Genomic DNA, 18,551 nt, shown 5'->3' on the forward strand with positions numbered 1-18,551 from the left:
GGGAGCATGCCTGGGAGGCCCGTTCCCACACTCTTCTTCCCCAACAGACAGGTGACTGGTGGTGGGTGGTGGAGGGTGAAAACGGGATCCTCCACCCCCACCGGGGAAATGAAATCCCTTCTCTCAGGGCTCCTGGCTCTGATATTGTACAATGCAGTGATGTTGAGGAACGGAAGTTCCAAGTATACGGAGACATGATTCAGCTTGAGACTGAGCCGAAAAAGCTTGGTGCTGTTCTATTTGTCCCAGAGCAGGGCTAATAAGGCCCCAAAGGTCCTCTGGACTCAAGAAAACAGTGGGAAGAAAAGCTGGAGCCGCCCTTCCCTTCAATGCTATAAGCCTGAGACAAATTTTGGTTCCCTGATGTCTCATTTGACTGTTTAAATATCAGAGTCAGGTTAGAGTGCCAGACACAGTATCTAGTTCAGACGTCACATTTCTGACATGTCAGAACAACCAAAAGATGGCTGTTGAGATCCAGGAAGGAATGAATAAAAAAACTATGCATTTTGGTGAAGACAGGATAAGACTGGGCCGAGGGCAAAGTTCTGTCACACTGATGGAGTGATAAGTTCACACCAAACCAAGTGATCAATAGTAGAGATGGGCACGAACTGCAAGACAAATTAAGTTCATCGTGAACTGGGCTGGTTCATGCTTTGAGAACCAGCAGTTCATGGAACCTCGTTTTCCACGAACTTCCACGAACTGGTCTGCCAGTTCATTTGGTTCATGTAAAAGCCCTTCCCCTTTCCGTGCCACTGTGAAGTGGCATGGAAAGGGGCATTTAACCCCCCAATCATCTGCTTGTCAGGGAGATCCCCGACAAGCAGCTGATCCAAACCTGCGGGGGTGAAATGCCCCTTTCCCTTCTGCTATGAAGCAGCACAGAAGGGGGCATTTAAATCCGTGGATCAGCTGCTTGTCGGGGATCTCCCTGACAAGCAGCTGATCCAAGCTAGTGGGGGGTAAAATGCCCCTTTCTCTACTGCTGTGAAGCAGCAGAGAAAGGAGTATTTAATTCCCCCAATCAGCTGCTTTTCAGGGATCTCCTCAGCAAGCAGCTGATTCTAGCCAGCGGGGGTGAAATGCCCTTTCCGTGCCACATTGCAGCATCATGGTAAGGGGTATTTAAACCCCATGAACCACAAAACTGGTTTGCGAACTGGGGCAAGTTTGTGAAAGTTTGTGGTTTGTGCTTCGTGAAACAAGATGAACCACGAATCACATGGTTTGTTTTTTTCTGGTTTGTGCCCACCTCTAATCAATAGGGTTCTCTTTTGGTTTGGCCAAGCAAGTTTAATGATCTAAAGACAGAACTGTTAAGTTTAATCACGTAATTTTGATAAAGACTAGATATACTATAGAAATATTTTGAAAAGAATGCTTGTGAATAATAAAGTGTGATCTTGTTCTGTTCCAAGTGAAACCTATCACCAGTAAAAAAAGGTCCCATAGTAGTGAGAAATCTGTTAGCGTTCGCAGAGAGTGATAAACAGCAGCTCTGTTATGAAGGAAATAGGGTTGTCGGAGGCCTGACTTGCAACAGTTGGGATGATTTTTAATGGAGAAGAGACTGCTCAGAGGCAGCACTGAACCCTTCAAAGGCCACCATTATTCCTTGCAAATGGTAAGGCCATTTTCTCCCAGCCAAGTTCCTATTAAATATTGCTGACTGGCTGCAAAAATAATGGATGCTGGGGAGCAGTTCAGTACCCCCTCCTGCCCATCCCATCTCTACTTGAAATTGCCCAGCTTTATTATTACTTAGTTTCAATCTGTGTTATAGCACAGATCTGTCACCAAAGATATAGTTTTTCCTTACTGTAATTTATTCACCTGAACTGACAAAATATACTACATTATGTGCAACTAATTACTCTAGAATAAATACCTTGTAAATTGCATTAGCTAAAGAATCCATCTAAATTAGTATTGGATTCTTGTGTGTATTTGTACAGATGTAAGCAGAAGTACAATTACAGCAATAAGGAGTGCAATTATAGCTACATTAATATTCGTCACCCTGATCCAGCAAGAGTGATCAGCCTACTTAAGCAGCTTGTATGCATCCTTCCTCATCAACACTGCAATGTTCATCAGAGCCTTATTGAACTGGATGGAGTATCTTTTGTTGCAAAAAAAGGGGTGCGCAAACATAATAAGTACTACATACTTGATCTTAGCCAAAAGGCCAAGAAGTGATAATAAGTACTATGAATTGTACATGGTCATGATTATTGGGGTAAAAAAACCAGTCCCCTCCCTCTTTATTTCAATGCAAGGTGTACTGAACACAATACAAACATGGATTTATATCTAATAATGCATAGACTTTATTAAATTAGTTTCCCAGATTCAAAATTACCCAGAAATTACAGATTGTGGTCGTACAATCCAGCCCTATTATTAAAACCACTAAGAGTTTTGTTATGGACTTTAATTGGAGTTTTATTGTACCCTTCTTTACTGATTCCAAATTATATGAGGTGCCATGTAAGCAAGTTTTCCATGGCAAGTCTTCCATAGCACCTCATTCAGAAAAAGGAGTATGTGGTGCTTTCTCTTATAGTCAACAGAATGGTACAGTCTCTGTTCACATGCATTTTATGTGTACATTGGAAACAATATAAACATTGGAAAAATATAAAGCAATGACATGGAGGTCCTAGAGTGTGTATCATATTTCACCTTAGACCATCAGTTTCTGTCTTTAGCCTTTTCCTTTCAATCACCAATCCCACAGTGTTTTTGTATCGCTGAGGAGAGTGTGGGATCCTGGCTGGCAAGAGAAATATCTGCCCAGAAAGAAAATTGAGATAATGTAAATGTTGTGTTAGGTTTTAAGAGTGTGCTCTGAGAAAAAAATTCATTATAATTTCAGATCTGGGATACAGAAAGGACACTTCTACTATTTATTCCTGATTTGGGGGCAGGACAGTACCAGTTCAGGATTCAAATCCATGTGGGGGGAGGGAGTCTGGAATTTTGGGACCAGTATTTTTAGTGGGGGAACCAATTTAATAACCTGGGGTTGTTTTTAAAGATAATGGCACAAAACACAGTCCTCCATCTAATCTAAAGAATCCCTATGTTTCAAGCAAAATGGACAATAGATTTTGATTTTACAGACCCCCTGAAGTTAGTACCCCTTGGCACTCTTGTCTCCATTGTTTCCTATGTGAGGGAAATTAGGGGTGTGCAATCTTGATCCAGGATTCAGAAAAAAGCCAGATTTTTTTACCTATCTGACTAAATCTGGCTTTTCCTAATCAAATCAGGGTAGTCTTTTAGAGGACAGTCAGTAGTAAGTTCCTTACAAATTTGGTGGAATTTGCTTGAAAAATGCCACCAACAGCCTACTGGAGATGCATCAAATAGTTTTCCCCTAGGGAATAATGTAGAGTGGTTTGGAGCACTTTCTTCAGAGGTCCATAGTGGACATTGCGGGTCCAATCTTCCTGAAACTTGGGTAATCTTTGCAGGACGGTCAGCAGTAGGTTCCTGGCAAATTTGGTGGAGTTTTCTTGAAAAATTAGCCGCAGCCCCTCAGATAGCCCCCAGATAATTTCCCCCTTAGGGAATAATGGCCAAATAAATCCAAAATTCTGTGACCTGTTTTAACCAGATCAGATAATCTTTCCCAGATTTCAGGAATCCTGGATTTTTTTTTGAGATCCCTGAAACCTGGATCCAGATTTCTTCTTCTTTTTTTTTTGGTGCACACATCTAGGGGAAATGGTGTCAGCCCAGCTGGCGAGCACAAGATCATGCTTTAAAGCAAAACAAAACAGCTTGGCTGCACCTAGTTTCTTTATATTTATTTTTTTATTATTTATTTTATTTTATCGTATTTATATTCCGCCCTCCCCGCAAGCAGGCTCAGAGCAGATAACATCATTAAAACATTTAAAACATTTCATTAAACATTAAACATAAAACATATAATCTTACAAAATCAAAAAGAGTCCAGTAGCACCTTTAAGACTAACCAATTTTATTGTAGCATAAGCTTTCGAGAATCAAGTTCTCTTCGTCAGATGCATGATACAGAGACTGGTCAAATACAGAGGAGGAGGGAGGAGGAGAGAGAAGAGGCAATTAGCGGGGGAAGGGGGAGGGAGCAACCAAAACATTCCTTTGCTAGTATATGTAAACATCTCCTTTTAGTGTGTGTATCAGTTGGCTTCAAAGGAGTTTGCCCTGTTAGTCTGTAGCAGCCAAACAGCTAGACCATCCAATTCCAATGCAGTATGAGCCTTCGATAACCACAGCTCTCCCTGCCAGATGCATCTGACAAAGAGATCTGTGGTCCCCGAAAGCCCACGCCAGGTGTCACTGAGCTCCCCCAGACCCCACCTCTGTAAAGGAAATCTGTTACCTGTGATAATGTGATAACCATTCATAGTCCCTATTCAGTCCCAGCTTGACAGAGTCAAATTTGCATCTATAATCTTACAGTGACTGATTGACTTCTTTTTTCACCTTTCCATTGAAAATGCTGCATTTGCTACCCTTCCTTGTTGTGGTCCTCTTTTCACAAGGTAAAGAAGAGTTCATTTATGGAAAACTGCTCCCCTGGCCCATCACTGTAATCTTTGACAATGGTTTAATTTAAAAAAAAAATAGAGCACATATGTGTGTGACTACATATGGCGAATCAATTGTCCAATTGCTGTGAGACACTTGTCTTCACTCCACCGTAAGGACACCTTAATGACTACTACTCTAAAGAGTGGATGGGGTAATTCATTCCACTGAAAATGTTCACGGGCTTAGACCAGCACCAGACCTTGTTAGAGATGGCAGCATGGAGAAGGAGGAGGAGCATCAGTAAGTACATGAAAAACAACACAGATTTTTGGAAGGTGTTTTTCATAATGTCTAAAAACCCTGGATTTGTGCTTACTAGAGTTGGGCACGGACCGGGAAAAAACTACGGGCCATTGTTCCGTGGTCCGTCATGTTTCATGGACCATAGACCATAAACATTTTATGGACCCGCCCTGGTTCATGAACTGGTTGGTCCATGGTCTATCATCACCAGTTTCCGTGCTGCTTTCAAGCAACTGGCACAGAAATGGGGGCTTTAAACCCTCTTGCTCCAGCTGACTGGCTGGAACAAGGGGGAAGTTTAAAGTGCCCTCCATGTCCCTTTCAAGGGGTGCAGAGGGTGCTCTGTTGCTCCAGCTGGTTGATGGTCTCTGCCAGTCAGCTGGAGCAAGGGGAGAGCTTAAAGGGCCTCCTGTGCTGCTTGTGAGTGGTGCGGAGGGTGCTCTGTTGCTCCAGCTGGCTGGTGGTCTCTGCTAGTCAGCTGGAGCAAGGGGAGAGTTTAAAGGGCCTTCTGTGCTGCTTGTGAGTGGTGCGGAAGGTGCTCTGTTGCTCCAGCTGGCTGGTGGGCTCCAGCTGGCTGGCAGGGGGAGTTTAAAGGACCCTCTGCCCTGCTTGGAGGTTTGCCAGGCAGCCCCCACAGTGGCGTGGCTGGAGCCGGCTACAGATCAGCTGTGCTGTGCACTCCCCTCCCCCTCCCCACAAAGCGAGGGAGAGGAGCTGGAGCTGTGGCGCGACTGAGTGGCTTGAGCTTGCCTGGGCCCGGCAGCCTCCATGGGCTGCACAGCTTGCTTTAGCTGACAGGTGGACTCCCCACTTGTCAGCTGAAGCAAGTTTAAAGCACCTGTTTCTGGGATTTATGACCCAAATGGACTAACAGACTGTCCAAAAGTTCTGGCGTCCATGAAAAACAGGCATCCCATGATCCACCAGTTCACGAACGCTGAACTGGGCCAGTCCATGTTAAATTTTGGTCCATTTTTTGGTCTGTGCCCACCTCTAATGCTTACGATTCCAGAAATAACAGTAATGACCCAAAACAGCAATTTTTGTGTGTATCTTTTGGGAAGTTTGGATGCACACCTCCATTAGGTTTCATTTTCTCCACTGCTTTCTTTCAAGGGGTTCTCATTTTTCCTCAGCTGTTGTAGGCATTCAAATGTTCATTGGCAACTGCGGCCATAAGAATATTAACAACAAAAGAGATACAATGGCTCCTTTCCCCTTGCACTGTTAATATAACAGCTTATATGGGGATATAAACGATTCCCCAACTAATTAAAAAATATAACGGTTAGACACAATTAAAATGAAAAACCAACTGCACTCTCTATGGAGCATGTAGTAAGTTAGCATAATTTGGGTTCTGTTAATATAAATTACAGAGAAACTTGCTGCTAGAATAAAAGGATTTCCAACATAATTATCCATCTGCATTACTCCATCATTGTAAAGGCTTGTTGTAAGTCAGTGTATATGATTTGCTTCTAATTTATTTCACTTGTACAAACTGTAGGACATAGACACCAGTGAGAAGCATGAAACTATGAAGGAAGATCTATTAATTGCATGAAAATGGGAGGAGAAAACCACATTTCACAAGCCAATTGCCAACACAGTCTAGAGTTATGAGAAAGTCTTTGAGATCAAGAACTGGCAAATGGAGGGCTGAAGACCACAGTAACTTATTTACATAGCACACTTCACAACATCAGAAGATACAAAGTAGGTAAATTAAATCTTGTACAGTGCCGGCTGAGGTTGGTGTTCAGTACGGGTGACCAACCTGCAGGAGAAACTTCAGAGGAGGCACAAGCAGTGCGTGTTTAAGGTAGTCGTGTGGACTGAAGCATTAGGGCTGATTTCCCTGGCAGTGGCATAAACTCTGATCTGCATTTCTGCTTGATCTCTTAATGCTACACTACTGCCTTCACCCTAGCTCAGTAAACTTTGGGGAAAACCAACCCTAGGGCATGCTGTATGTAGCCTATGCAATCACCCCCCAGATTCTGCCTGGCTCCAGGGCCTCGAACCTGGAGAATCTGCCCCAGAGATTGGCCAGTTGTGGAAGTACACTGGATGGGAGGGGGTGAGCCAGCTTTCTTTAAATAAGGAGAACTGATACCTTCTTTCTCACACTTGGTAGCTCTGGATAAGAGCATATGTGGAGTTAGGCTTTTATTTTGGGCTTTTAGTTAGGATTTTGGGTTTTGATAGGGTAGGAACCTTGTGTATTGAAGTAAACAAGCCAGGTTCTCTAAAAGTTTAAAAGAGCAGCCTAGTACTGGGTAGAAGCCTGTTAACTGTGGTAGAGGCTGCAAAAGAACCTTAAATGCTGAGGAGCCCTATCTGGAGGAAAAGGGGTTATTTTCTTTCCCCAGCTTTTGTGTGTGTGATAATTTAGGATCAGGCTCAACCAGTTAACTCCCAGTGAAGGAAAGATATAATCTCTGGGAAGTGAGGTTGCAAGCCAGTTGTACATTTGTTTTACTATTTGTTCCACACAAAACTTAAACTGTTTCTTCAACTTATTTTCTGTAAATAAATGTTTGGTTGTTGTTCTGTTCCATTTGTATACTATCTGTCAGGTAAAAAAATAGCTGTGGGAAGGGGATTTCTAATTACCTCACTATCAAGTAACATATTATCAGAGTCACAAATAAAACACCTTTAGGGAACCCAAAGCTACATGCTACCATCAAGTAAATAAAATCTTGTATCCTCCTTTTTATGGATATTGTGGTAGCTGGTATTTAAACAGAAGGAAAGTAGCTGCCAGAGTGTGGAGATAATTGGACAACATTCAGACCAGAGGACCTTTCATCTCACAGGTTTCCCCTCTCAGCTCTCCCTCCTCCTCCTCCCCCTAACATACCAGGGCTATGTCATAAATAAAAATCAGAATCAGCCCAAACTGTGCAGTCACAATAATCAACAAAAGTGGTGAGCAGGGGTCATTTCATAGAAAAAGAGCTGGAGGAACTCATTAGCATGATTCATTAGCATAACTCATTAGCATATGCCATGCCCCTTTCCATCACCAAAAGTGTGTTATTCACATAACTGATTTGCATATGCCACACCCCCTGACATCACCTGTCCTGGCTGTTTTGGACCCAATCCTGGCCATTCAGGGCCGAAATTGGTTCCAAAATGGCAATAAAGGGGCTGAAAATGGCTGAAAAGGGGGTCAGGATTGGGTCGCTGCTGAGTGGGAGAGTGATCCACCACCTGTTTTGGCTCCAATCCAGGCTGAAATGGGCCCGAAATGGCCGAGAGTCAGATGGGTGGGGCCACCTGTCATGTGCCCTCTTTGGGGAACTGCTGGAACTGTGTTCCTGTGCGTTCCCCCTCAAAATGAGCCCTGGTGGTGACTACCACGTGCTGATCATAATGTAGCCCTTTTCAGCCATTATGGTTTTGGTGCACCTACCTCACGTACCATGATGACACTCTATGTACTTTTGGTAAAGCTCACCATATTCTGTGAACATGGCAACAAGCATAGTTCTGTCTTCAGGATATTTGAACTCATACACTCAAGAATCTGAGTTTCCAGTCGTATACCGAAGCTGGAAAATATGCACATTGCTCCATTCACACAAAGTACCAAAATCATAATGGCTGAAAAGGGTGTGTATACACACATCTACCTACTACACTGTGCAGTCAAGTGGCACTGGCATTTACTTTTGATTGGATGTAACAAACATGCCCTAAGGATCACCCACTAATCGTATAATATATATTATATATATATATATATAATAAAATCATATAATATAATAAAAATATCAGGCTCTTTGATGCAAAAAAATCAGATTAATAATAATTTCTTCACCAGATCTATTCCATAATGTTTGTAAAATCTGTTCAGCTGCTTTTTGTACAGTGAGCTATCAAAGTGAATGTGTGGTTGCTACTGAATTGCCAAGTGTAATTCATTATTAATTAGTGCCTGCACCCAAATTGTGTAACAAAAAAACTTTACGTGCTGTCAAACTGTTGTGCTGCTTGAAGTGCTAAAGAGGTAAGTTACCAGTCAAATTCAAATTTATTATACGGTCAAAGACCAGCATAAAAGAAATACTACAGAACTACAGTCAATTTAAGTGGCTTGTCTTTTCAGAGAACTACTGCAATAAAAAATCAAACAAAACTCACTCTATGAGCAGTTTGCTTCAAAGATGCATATCATTTCATAACAATCATACCTTTACAAACCTATGCTTACCTCTCCTTCTTTAATGCAGATATCTTTGTGTTGTCCATTTTCTACTATCTTCAGGCACATATCTCCTTCCAGCTGGTAAAATAACTATGGTGTAAAACAAAAGAGATATATATCAATATGCCTGATACATCCTGACTTGGATCCCCAAACAATTCCCAGGGAAATAGGGCCTTCAGCAGTTTTGTGTGATCCAAGTGCAATTAAGTGGAAAGATTGTTTATAGCATATTTTCATTATATTTGGGTAACTGCCTTGGCATGCAGAAAATATTGCTTACTTAAAAAGCTCCCCCTGCCCTAACCTGATAACAGCTGAGCATTCCGAATTGTTTAGCCCTGGCAGTGCAGGAACAGGTCTACAGCTGCTTCTAAAAAGTGTCACATGCCACTGGAAGGAGGCGGTAAATAGTGTATGGGGGTGTTCTAGATGCCTCGCTATCTATGAAAAGAGGACTGACAGAAGTTGTTAAGATTGCCTTCTTCCAGCTTAGAATGGTCTTTCCACTGTAAATATTCCTGTGGAAGGTTGATCTAGTTCCAATCACATGTGCCTCAGTAATATCCAGTTGCTCCACTTTAAAGGTTTTTTGAGAATATAGAAAATTCTCAGTCAGTAATCTCTTCACAGAACTACACATTCCACTTGCCAAAGGTGCTCAGCCCCCTGGCCAGAAATGATATATTGAGGGGATATCATTGTTGCCAGTAGGAGTGTGCATAACAGGAAAAAATGAGCAAGTCTGTCTGTACATACAACCCATTGGCTCCAAAGGGGAGAGGCTGAGCCCTTAGCATTAACTCCATCAGCAGGAAGGCGATGTGCATAGCGTGCATGAGTTCATCCCCCCCCCCCCACTGCTTCCTGAGCAATCATGTTACGGCATTGGCACTGAGTGGCTCGTAGGGATCAAAGGCTTGCATTACACTGGGGAGGGGAGCAGCAGACGGCATGGTGCCATCAGTGCCAGCATCGCCATCACTACCCCTTTCTGTGCACTTTTATGCACAATGCAAGGAAAGGCCGGCCTGGTAACAGTCACATGGGCTTGTACATGTGGGTTTGAGGAGGGAGGGGTCTCCTTCATCCTCTGAGCCCCCGACTGCCACAAAGGCTCATGTAATGCAGATTAGGGTGAAAATTAGAAAGAAAAAGCAATTATTGAAGGAGACCCAGGAGGTCCCAGGCACATGGAACTCACTGATGTGTATTCAGTGGCCTTCTGCTGCTGCTGCCCTTCGCTTAGGTGCCATGGTGCCAGGGCTACCATTGTGCCTAAAGAAGTCCTCCGAAGATAGTGGATCAAGGAGCACCAGGAGGAATTTCATCTGGCCCAGAAAGCCTTCAGGCTATGGGGGCTTTTCTGATTAAAACTGTTAACCCAGCATTAAATGATGGGGAGGTAGCATTCATTGCACATTCACACATGCACACATCTTTCCAGATGAGTAATCCACATGGAAGGACTGATGTAGTCAGATTTTTTTTTCTTTTTGCTTCTCTTCTGGTGATTTCTCTTTTTTCCTTTGCATTCAACTCTGGGTTAACAGTTTTAGTCAGAAAGGAAGACTGACAGCCAGCAACCTGTCCAGTCTCCCACTTTTACTAGTAAAAAATAAGGAGAGAAAGGGGGCCAACCAACTCAGCCACAGCCTCTATGATTTATATCAGCGTAGACTCCTGACAGGAGAGTGCTAATCCGACTCAGAGAGCCATCCTAAACAGATTTACTCAGAATTCAACTCAAATTTATTGAGTGGGCCTTACTCCCAGGAAAATGTTTTTAGGAAGTCACTGCAAGCATCATTCTTATTTTGCTAATGCAAAAACTCAGAGAACACAATTTACCCCATGTTGAAGTCAACCTCCAAACTGCAATTTTCTCTCTCTTTTTCCCTCTGACCCTCCTTCCTTCCCTACCTAGATAAATAAAATATGGCTGTTGAGAGCCAGGCATTGGACATTTTTATTTCTTGTTTTCCTGCCTTAAAACAACTTTGAAGAAAGCAAGTCTTCCTACAGGTCAAATGATAAATGTATTTGTGTTTGTTTTTTAACTGATTCTACCTACAAAGATATACAAAGTGCATTTTTTTCAGTCAGACAATATTACTTTTACAGCCAAAGGCTTAACACGAAGTGTTCATTAAAGAATAATGATTAAACTATCATTATAATAAAACAACACAAATCAATAAATATACTAAAAGCTATCAATATGGCAAGCAGCAATCTGGCATGATAAAAATACTCAGATTAATATATCACAGTCAAGTGTGTCAATTTTTTCTGAGGTACTTAAAAAAAAGTCAAAGCACCTGTGAGTGGCTGTACTCAGAACTAGGACTTTGAAATGAGCATATGTGAGGAAAACACATCTATTTCCATATTTCTATTTTCCCTGTAAGGGAAAAGAAATGACTACTTATATCTTTTCTCTAGTAGGACAAAAGGTAGCTCAGAAGAAGAGATAGTGACGGAATTGTCCTCAAGAAAGAAATAAGCCTTCCATCCATGGAAATGATCCTGGCTATAGTTTCCCACAGCTGTTTGGCATGAAGGGGGTGGCGGGGGAAGAAAAATATTCACACAGCTAAGCTCTAGAGATACTTTGACTCTAAATTAGAACGACATTCTACAGGAAAGACTCAAGCTATTCACAATTATTTATTTATTTATATCATATTTGTATTCCGCCATCCCCGCAAGTGGACTCAGGGTGGATAACAACCTTAAAATAATTTAAAAACGTTCCATATTAAAACGTTAAAACATCATATAAGAATAGCAGCACTCTTTTGCCTGGTGGCAGCAATACACCTAATAACCAACGATATCGCAACCAACTGGATATAGCAGCGCAGTAACAGCAGCTGAAAAACAAACAGTGGTGGGCAACTTTCACAGGGAGGGGGGTAGATGTCGCATCCTCTGGCCAGTGGAGGCCCAACCTCAGCCATGAGCCTGGTGGAAAAACTCTGTCTTACAGGCCTGACAGAAAGATAGTAAATCCTGCTGGGCCCTGGTCTCAGAAGACAGAGCATTCCACCAGGTAGGGGCCAGGAATGAGAAAGCCCTGGCTCTAGTCGAGGTGAGGCGGGCCTCCTTGGGGCCAGGGACCGATAACAGTTGTTTTTCTTCTGATTGGAGGGTCCTCCAGGGAAAGACGGTCCCTCAAGTATCCTGGCCCCAGTCCGCACAAGGCCTTATAGGTCAATACTAGAACCTTGAACCTGATCCGGTACTCCACTGGCAACCAATGCAGCTCGTGCAGTATTGGTGTAATATACTTTCTATTTGGTGCTTTCATAATGATGCGTGCCGCTGCGTTTTGCACCAGCTGCAATCTCTGGGTCAGGCACAAGGGTAGGCCTGCATAGAGCAAGTTACAGTAGTCTAGCCTGGAGATGACTGTTGCCTGGATCACTGTAGTTAAGTCACAGGTAGACAGGTAGGGGACAAGTTGCCTGGTCTGCTGCAGATGGAAAAAAGAAGACCTGACAACTGCTGCGAACTGTGCCTCCATTTTCAGGGAGGCATCCAGGATCACCTGCAGACTCCTGACCTTTGGAACTGGCACAAGCTATGCCCCATTGAGGGCTGGGAGCCGGAGTCCTGAACCCAGTCTGCCGTGGCTCAAGTACAGGACCTCCGTCTTTGTTGGGTTCAGTTTCAGTCAACTCTGTTTTAACCAATCACTCACGGCTGCAAATACATGTTCCAGGACATCTGGTGCTGAGTCAGGCTGGCCATCCATCATGAGATACAACTGGATGTCATCTCCATATTGATGACACTCAAGCCCGAAACTTCGCACCAACTGGGCAAGGGAGTGCATATAGATGTTAAACAATAAAAGGGAGAGTATTGCCACCTGCAGGACCCCGCACACCAATGGGTGACAGGGAGACAATTTCTCCCCAAGCGCCACCCTCTGTCCCCGATCGTGGAGAAAAGAGATAAGCCACTGTAAGGCAGTCCCTCATATCCCCACATTGGTGGTGGGTCAGAAGATCGTAATTGACTGTGTTGAATGCTGCTGACAAATCCAATAATATCAGCAGTGCTGAACCGCCTCGATCCAGATGTCTGCAAAGGTCATCCATGAGAGCGACCAGTAGCATCTCTTTCCCATGTCCTGGCTGGAACCTGGACTGAAAGGAATCTGGGGCAAAGACATCCTTCAGGAAACCCTGTATCTGTTCCACAGCCGCCTGTTCAATCACCTTTCTCAGAAACAGGAGGTTCGAAACTGGGCAATAATTGACCAGGTCAGTAGGGTCCAGTGATGGTTTCTTCAAGAGAGGTCTCACCATAGCTTCTTTTAATGGCCTGGGAAAAACACCGGTGCCCAAGGATGTGTTAACAATGGCCTCCAATGAGGACCATAGACCATTGGCACTGGCCTTTACCAGCCACGATGGGCTTGGGTCCAGGGGGAAAGTCGTGGGCCTGATTGCAGGGTCCTGTCAATCTCCTCCCCAGAGAGTGGACTGAACTGATCAAATATTGACACGAAAGATGGCCAAGGGGTCTCTAATTCCTTTACTGTATCAACTGTGGCTAGCAAGTCATGGTAGAGAGACAAAAATTTATCAGCAAAAAAGCTCCCCAAAGCCTCACAGCTAATGTCCAAATTTTGAATTTGATGGCCTCCTCCTGGGAGGGAGACCAGTGACTAAACCACATTGAACATTTTAGCTGGGTGCGAGCTAGCTGATGCGATGGAGGCTGTATAGAACTCTTTCTTTATAGCCTTCACCGCCATCTCATAGGCTTTCATAAACATCCTATAACATGATCTTGCCTCTTCGTCGTGAGATTGCCGCCACACTCGCTCAAGCCATTTTAGCTCCCGCAATAAAATTAATTCCATTAAGTACTTCCTTCTGTGGCTGTCAAAACCCTGTACCTTTGTTACAAAATAAATATGCTGAGTTTGACATCTATTGTAAATTTAATGCTGTTAATATGTAGTGAAAATTGTTATTTATTTATGTTGTTATTTATTATAATGTTATTTATTTATGTTGAGCGAAAATTGTAATCCAACAGCTTGTTTCAGGTCATTATTTCAGGTAATTATTAACTAACATGTTTTATTCCTGGTATGAGTAAAGGAATAATAATATCGAGGGATGCTTTGAGCCTCCTAATCCAAAAGTGCACTAGTGGACTGACCAGAATTATGAATTTTTCAAAAAAGGCTTAAAATGGTGCTGCTCAGTTGTTTGGTAGCGAGTTGGGAACACTGAATACGGCTCCTCTCCTGAATCACAGAATGTTAAGCTTTGAGCCAGCGGCTTCAGCTTTTAGATGGCAAAGACGACGAACCTGCGTGTGCAGCACTGGTCTCTATGCACAATTTTCCATGTTGAAGCTTGCTTTGGTGCACATAATGCTCCCAGATAGATGAGGTATGGCATCTGCTTGGCATGCCGAAGGCCCGAGGTTCAATCCCGGCATCTCTAGTGGAAAGGATGAGGTAATAAAGGATGTGAAAGGCCTCCACCAAAATCCCCGGAGAGCTGCTGCCAGTCCGAGTAGACAGACTTGACTTGGATAGAGCAATGGTATGACTCAGTTCTGAGGTAATGTGAGGTAGTGGCTTCAAATAGCAGATATTGAAGGGCTTCAGTGTCTACCCCTGCCATCAACCCTGCCTCCTCTCAACACCTTTTCCAGAGCCAAAATGGCTAATTCTTTTCCCATTCTCCTCTGCCTCAGGCATCATTAAGCAATTTTAGCAAAAATATGCCATTGAGGAAAAGTGTGTGGTTAAAAAAAATGATTGGCAAGTAAACTAAATCTACAACGAACAAAGATTAATTTTACCTTTGCCAGTATTGTTAATATGTGCCAATATCTTTGGTAATATGTTACTGTCTGGACCTTAATTTGAATAAATCATTAGGACATATTTTATAATCTTTCCCCATGTGTATTTCAGGATTGCATTAATAAAAAAAAGAAATACACTGACATCTACTGGACACTTGGTGAAACTACAGTCCATGCGTATCAAATCTTCGTTTTAGGTAGGTAGGTGTGTTGGTCTGTAGTAGAAGATCAGGATTCCGGTGCAGTGGTGCCTTAGAGACCAACTAGGTTTCCAGAGTGTGGGCTTTTAAGATGCAAAGCTCCCTTCATCAGACACATGGAGTGGAAAAAGATAGGAGTCTTTAAAATCCAGGTAGAGGGTGGGAAGGGTATTGCAAATTAGATTGCCAGGAAGCTGGCTATAATACATGTTGTAATTAGCTAGGTAGAACATGGGGGTGAAGTGTGTAAAATCAGTAAATGTTTGTTGGCATTTAAAAATTGCTTTATTTTTGGCTAGCAGGATAACATATCAAACTGGAAAAGCTTGCTTTGCAAAAAAGTCACTGGGTCCTAACTGTTTAAAGGCAGGCAGGCAGGCAGGCAGGCAAGGCTGCTTTATGCTGTTGAGCTTCTCCAGATATCTTCTTCTTTGCTGCCCTAGCCAGCTTCAAGGCATGGTGCAGAATACGCACCTAAGCATCCCGCCATGGGTAGGTGCAGCAGTACAAAAAGGTTGTATGCCTGTTTTCCTGCTCCTTGCATAGGATCCAAGTAGTTGTGTAGGAGATACACTTTTGCAGCCTATCTTGGACTGCTACTTGCTATGGCAATGGCAGAGGAAGTGATGACAAGCATGCTACACCTTGTCACTTCCTTCCATGCTCCTGGTTTGATACCTAATTATGAATGTGTTGTAATTAATAATAATAAATACTACAACACAATCTGACAGTTAAAATCATCTGTCTGATCAGGCTTTTCATTGCACATCACTAAGTTTTCTATGATTAGGTAAAATATATATATAAAGCACGGCTGAGAGCAAGGTCCCCCTAGTTCCTCATTGTTTCTCACAATGGCAAGCTGGATGTTTCCGTTAAGTGTATTAGCTGGACATTCCATGTTGCTTTTGCCAGCAGCTGATATGCAGAGATATGCTGCTTCTGAACAGGGATTCTCTATTTAGCTGTCATGGTTAATAGTAGAGGTGGGCACAATCTGAAATACGAACCAAAATTCATCATGAACTGGGCTAGTTTGTGGTTCACAAACTGGCGGTTTGTCAGAGCCCATTTCTGATGAACCACTATGAACTTTTAGGCCGGTTCATTTGATTCATTTTTTGGTTTGTCACTGTAGATAGCCTGGCACTGATCAATCAGTTTCGTAGGCAATGGGGCGGGATGGGATTTCTGCAGCCCCAGAAGTGACATTTTCACGAACCAAATGAGCCAGTTCGCAAACTGGGGGCAAGTTTGTAAAAGTTCATGGTTGGTGAAACGTGATGAACCACGAACTGCACAGTTACTTTTTTCCTCCAGCCCGTGCCCATCTCTAGTTAATAGTTATGGATAACTCCTGTTCTCCTTGAATTTTACCATCTATTTTTACAATCCCTCTATCGTAGTCATCATCATTATGTTTATGGCAATGAATTCTGCAAGCTAATCATGCATTTCCTCTTTTGAAAGAGGAGCTCTCTTTGGTTTCTCATTAATTTATCTTGGAGTTTTTCCTACCATGTGATAGTATAGATTTCCTCACCTGTGGATTTCTGCCTCTTGTGCTTATGTAATATGATACAAAGGGTAAAAACAGTCTGATGCAGCAAGGGTATGTTCAGGCAAATCCTGGCTTATCTTTAATTGTTTAATAACTCACCTTGTTCTTAATTTTTCAACTATGCTAATAGTATATAAATAAATAAATGCACTATTTCTTAGAGATCAGAGCTCTAAATAGAATCTTCCTCTTCATGAAAGAGGACTGAATTGAAACTGACTCAAATTCCTAAAAAGGGAATTTTTAGGAAAACTCCCTAGAAACTCCCTAGATATGAGGAAAAATATCACTTCATAAATGTAAGAAGATTTAAACCCCCTCCCCCAAACATGGCCTGATGAGGACTGAAAATGCCCATTGTCCTTGGATTGTTAATTTTTTTATTTTTAATACAGATATTAAAATCCCATTTAAGGGAAAAGAAAAAGAATATATATATTCTCATATATATATATATGTGAGAAGAAAAAAGAAAAAAAGAGAAGAGAAGAAAGGAAATAATAAAGAAAAGAAGAAAAAATAATACATATAATATGTCTGGCCAGGGCCTTTTCAGTCCTGGCTCCGACCTGGTGGAACTCTCTGTCTGAGGAGACTAGGGCCCGGTGGGATTTGTTATCTTTCCGCTGGGCCTGCAAGATGGAGATGTTCCGCCAGGCATTTGGTGGGGGCTAGGCTGTCCTCTTGCCAGCCATACCACTGAAGACCGTCCACCACCCATACAGGAGCTCATAAAATGTGACATACTTATATCCGCCATCTGAGAAATTTTATTGCACATCGATAATGTTTTTAAATGCTTATTTATAATGTTTTCACTGTTTTAAACTGTATGTTATAAATTGTATGTTGTTACACCGCCCTGAGCCCATCCGACGGGGAGGGTGGTCTAGAAATGTAATAAATAAATATATAATAGATCATTTTCAGTTTTCTCTGTGACAAGTGTAACATCATTATAAACAATATTTTTGTAGCCTTATTGAAACATAAACTTAACCTTGGAGTTTTAAGTAAAGAATTAGTTAACTGAAGAGGCTGATGAAGATCATTACATGCCTCTTCAAGCCCTAAGACTGCATAACATATTGGAAGGGGGATTTGGGTCAGGAGAAAAACTTTCTCAAAACTTCCCCCCCCCTTGCCCCAATGATTCATTCCACAGCTTTAGTTTAATCGTAATAATAACAAGAGGCCTGAAGAAGAACATCAGCAGCAACAACCTTCAGTATTATTCTTTTAAGACAGAACCACCTCATTATGCAAAGAACTTTCCCCGTGTTACCTCCTCTCCTTCTTCAACATGATAATCTTTCCGTTGGTTTGGTCCACCAACAAACATTACATTCAGCTGATGGTGGTGCCTAAGGAAGAAAAAAAATTATAACTTTTCTATGCTGCCATTTTATTTTGAGAATACGCGAAATGTTATACAACAGCTCAGTCCTAAAATAGTTAATGATGTAATGACTTGAAACATGAAACAGTAACAATCAGCATAGAAGCCGAAAAAGAAAGACAAGAAATAAAAAAGGGTGTTGTGTAATATTCTCACCAAACCACACAAACTTGGCAAAGTGAAAATGTGTTTACAGTTCTGCTCCGTCTGTGTGTACACTGTGTGTACAGTTCTGCTCCGCCAGCAGCAAACTTCCCATAGATTTTGGTGAAGTAGAAATAAAGTTTATCAGTGCATTCTAAAAGCAATTTCTTGGAAGTAAACCGCACTGAATAGGCCTGAGTTGGACTCTGGGTAGTCCTGATAGGGGCTATTTTTACACGGCCACATGCCTGGAAGATCGCACGAAATTCGCAGCATAAAAGCATCATCCTAGCACGATTTCCTGGCATTATCCCATTTAATGGCCCTTTTCCTGACGTCATC

The 18,551-nt window shown here is 42.4% G+C and overlaps 1 protein-coding gene across 1 annotated transcript in view; it reads right to left on the bottom strand.

The window, feature by feature from the left end:
• Window positions 1–18,551, bottom strand: part of HAAO (3-hydroxyanthranilate 3,4-dioxygenase) — a 51,647-nt gene that overhangs the window by 24,414 nt on the left and 8,682 nt on the right. The window contains exons 2-4 of the mRNA XM_054986164.1: window positions 17,952–18,030; window positions 9,065–9,148; window positions 2,692–2,798 (exon numbers count right to left, since the gene is read on the bottom strand). Of these exons, the coding sequence (XP_054842139.1) occupies window positions 2,692–2,798; window positions 9,065–9,148; window positions 17,952–18,030 (270 nt within the window). The remainder of the gene's footprint in view (window positions 1–2,691; window positions 2,799–9,064; window positions 9,149–17,951; window positions 18,031–18,551) is intronic.

Source organism: Eublepharis macularius, chromosome 1 (assembly GCF_028583425.1).
Source record: "Eublepharis macularius isolate TG4126 chromosome 1, MPM_Emac_v1.0, whole genome shotgun sequence".
NCBI lineage: Eukaryota > Metazoa > Chordata > Lepidosauria > Squamata > Eublepharidae > Eublepharis > Eublepharis macularius.